The sequence below is a fragment of the Tupaia chinensis genome, unplaced genomic scaffold (assembly GCF_000334495.1).
Source record: "Tupaia chinensis unplaced genomic scaffold, TupChi_1.0 Scaffold142716_1, whole genome shotgun sequence".
Taxonomy (NCBI): domain Eukaryota; kingdom Metazoa; phylum Chordata; class Mammalia; order Scandentia; family Tupaiidae; genus Tupaia; species Tupaia belangeri.
Window position 1 is genome coordinate 2,730,473 of NW_006202562.1, and position 2,964 is coordinate 2,733,436.

Sequence of the window (2,964 nt, forward strand, 5' to 3'; positions counted from 1 at the left end):
CCTAGTGTATATATTCTGAGAGAAGGGATTGTGGCATGGCCATCTCCCCGGGGCGTGCGTGTATGTATGTGCGTGTGTGTGATTTTGCACTTTCTCCTTTCTGTCTGTCTTAGTCTTGGTCTTTCTTCGGGAAGTGCAGAGGTCCAGTAGCCGAAAAGAAAAAAAGAAGGCCTTGATGTCCTGACAGCTGACTTCACTGTAAGGGGCTGAGAGAGGAGACAGGCTGTGCCAGGCACTGGGCGTGCCTGGAACATGGGGCCTTAACCTCTTCCTTGTGCCATGGACTCGGTTGGCAACCTGGCAAAGCCTACGGAGGCTTCCTCAGAAGACCGTGGTTAAATGCTTCAAATAAAACACACAGGAAGTTGGCCACAGTGGGTAGCTTGGTGGTTAAACTGTCCTCCACAATGCTGAGGCCACAGGAGAAGGTCCCAGGTTTATGTCCTAAGGTCTCCCTGACTGACGAGCATTTGCCCTGCTCCTGGCTGGCCGAGGCTGGGGACCAAACACAGTGAAGACCCTGTTGGGTGCCTCTTTCTGTCTCTCCCTCTCATGGGAGAAATAAATAATGAACATGGGACCAGCAGTGAGCGTAATGGCTATGTCGCTGGACTCCCATGTAGTTGACCATGGTTCGAGTCCCGGACCCGGTGGCTTGAACTCACCAGGTGCGTGTGCGTGTGTGCCCAGGATCCTGAAAGGAGAATGGAGGAGAAGGGATTGCAGTGTGGCCATCGCCCCTGGGGGGTGATTTCTCACTTTCTGTCTCTCTGTCTCTCTCTGTCTTTCTGGCGAGCGCATGCTCCCTATAGCAAACACCTCTCCAAATAAATAAATAATTAATTAACTTTACATATAGTAAAATAAATAAGATTTAAAGACGAAGCAGTTTCGCTGAAACACAACCACTGAACCATGTAAGTGCAGTGCTGTGTGTGTGCTTTATTAGTTAATAACAAGCTCTAGTGACAGGTGTGATAAACTCTAGTTTTGGAGTAGTGGGGAGTGTAAGTGGTGTTCAAGACACACGAGTAGGACATGATAAAAAAACATCTCTGGTTTCTGTTGGAGGTAAAGTCACAGGTCCTGATAATAAAACCCTAGTTTGCTGTCTTCATTCGTAATGGGAGGAAATACCAAATTTCAGTTACAAGTTAGTGAAAATAAAGATAAAATTTCTTCCCGTCTTAATTTCTGTCTTCCTGAACCTATCCGGGACCCAAGGTAAATACCCCCAGCCTAACAGCAGAACTCTTCCCAGGGTGAAAACTGCCTTTCAATTTGGCAACAAGGATTGGCTTTGGCAAGGAGGCCCTGGGCTATACAGGAGGAGGGGAGAGGGGTCAGTGCAGTCTAAGTTGAGAGTGTTTTCTTATTGCCCGGTGGGGCCTGACTTCCAGAATTTGAGGTGACTTGGGGTAGGGGAAGGACAGGCAAGTTAGGCTCTTGGTAATAAAGGTTTGGACAAGAGGCAGGGCCTGGGGTAAGTGTGAGTGTGTGTGCAGGGGCGTGGGAGTGACCTGTACTGGGATCGAAGCTCTTGCCATTTTGTCTGTGACCCTTCCTTTTTCCTCTCTCTTTCTGTAAAGATGTTTTTATTATAATTTTTTAAAACATGAACCTAGTTTTTTCTTTTCTTTTATCTGTTCTTTTTTATTTTCCCTGTAGTTTTTTCCATAGGGTGTGTGTGCTCACTGGAGAGAGAGAGAGATGGGAGGGAAAGTGAAAAATCCACCCCTCCCAACCTAGAAGAGGATGGCCGCACTGCAATCCCTTCTCCAGTTCTCCTCCTGGGAATATGGGCAGGCACACACACATGTCTGGCATGATTTTCAAGTTGCCAGGTCAGGGACCTGAAACTGCGGTTGGCCTTGTGAGAATCCAGCACCTTAACCACGATGCCACCTTCTGGTTCCATGCTGATAGTCTTTAATAATCAAATGAAGGTATACACTGTTCACCTTCAACAGTGAACACTACATTATATTATGCACATTTGATAATAGCTCGACTAGTGGTTTTGAAGTAGGTGTGCCAGTGTTTGTATTTTGTGCTCCACGGTGGCCCATCGTCCAATAGTTTCCTCCTCTTATTTATATGCACTTTGTATCATTGAATTTTTTTCGCCTAAGACCCATCTTCCAAGCAGCTCCTGGTACCTACAGTGACTGCCTCTGTTTCCACACTTTCAAGCCCTCAGTTTCCACCATAGAGTGCGGACGTGCAATATACGTTAAGCAGAGCATGTCCTATTGGTCTTTGCCAGTCTGGCAATTTCACTTAGCCTTGTATCTTCTAAGTTTGTCTACTTTGTGTCAAATAACAAGATGTTGCTTTTTTTTTTTTTTTTTACATAAATTAACTCATTTATTGTAGGCTAGTGATATTCCAAATGTCTATGGAGCTTCTACTGGTCTTTCAACTCCTTCAGTCTTCTGATGGCAGACTTCACTGTGACAGCCGAAGTGGTGGTGTAGGTCCAGGCACCACCAGCTACCGTGTTCATGCAGGAACCACAGTGCCAGGTCCCCACAGCCCGTCTCTTCATCTTAGTTTTGCCATAGAAGGAGCAGGTGTACTTGGGGTGCTGGCTGATTTCAATTTTCTTCATCTTTTTCCAGAGGGAGGCACCATAACAGGTTCTGTATTTACCGACAATGCCGACTTTCTTGGTGCATTTAGCCATGCCACCAACTAGGTCTAAGCCCAGAGAGCAAGATGTTGCTGTTTTTTATGGCTGAGTAGTAGCCGTCGTGTATATGTACCACATTTTCCCAGTCTACCCACTGGTTGTTGGCCATTAAGGTTGATTCCAACAAGCTCTTATGAATAATGCTGTGATAAACATGGATATGCAAGTGTCTGTCCTCTGGGTATATATATCCCATAGTAGGACTGCTGAGTCATACGTAGGGCACACTCTTTTGGGAGTACTTGTCTCTCTGCCTCGTTCATGGACCAAAT

General features: G+C 46.2%; 1 protein-coding gene across 1 annotated transcript; it reads right to left on the reverse strand.

Moving 5' to 3' along the window:
• Window positions 1–2,407: 2,407 nt before the first annotated feature.
• On the reverse strand, window positions 2,408–2,686 carry LOC106733289 (putative 60S ribosomal protein L37a). The gene has a single exon (XM_014582173.1). It carries the CDS (start codon window positions 2,684–2,686, stop codon window positions 2,408–2,410), a length of 279 nt encoding a protein of 92 aa, XP_014437659.1.
• Between the last annotated feature and the right edge of the window lie 278 nt (window positions 2,687–2,964).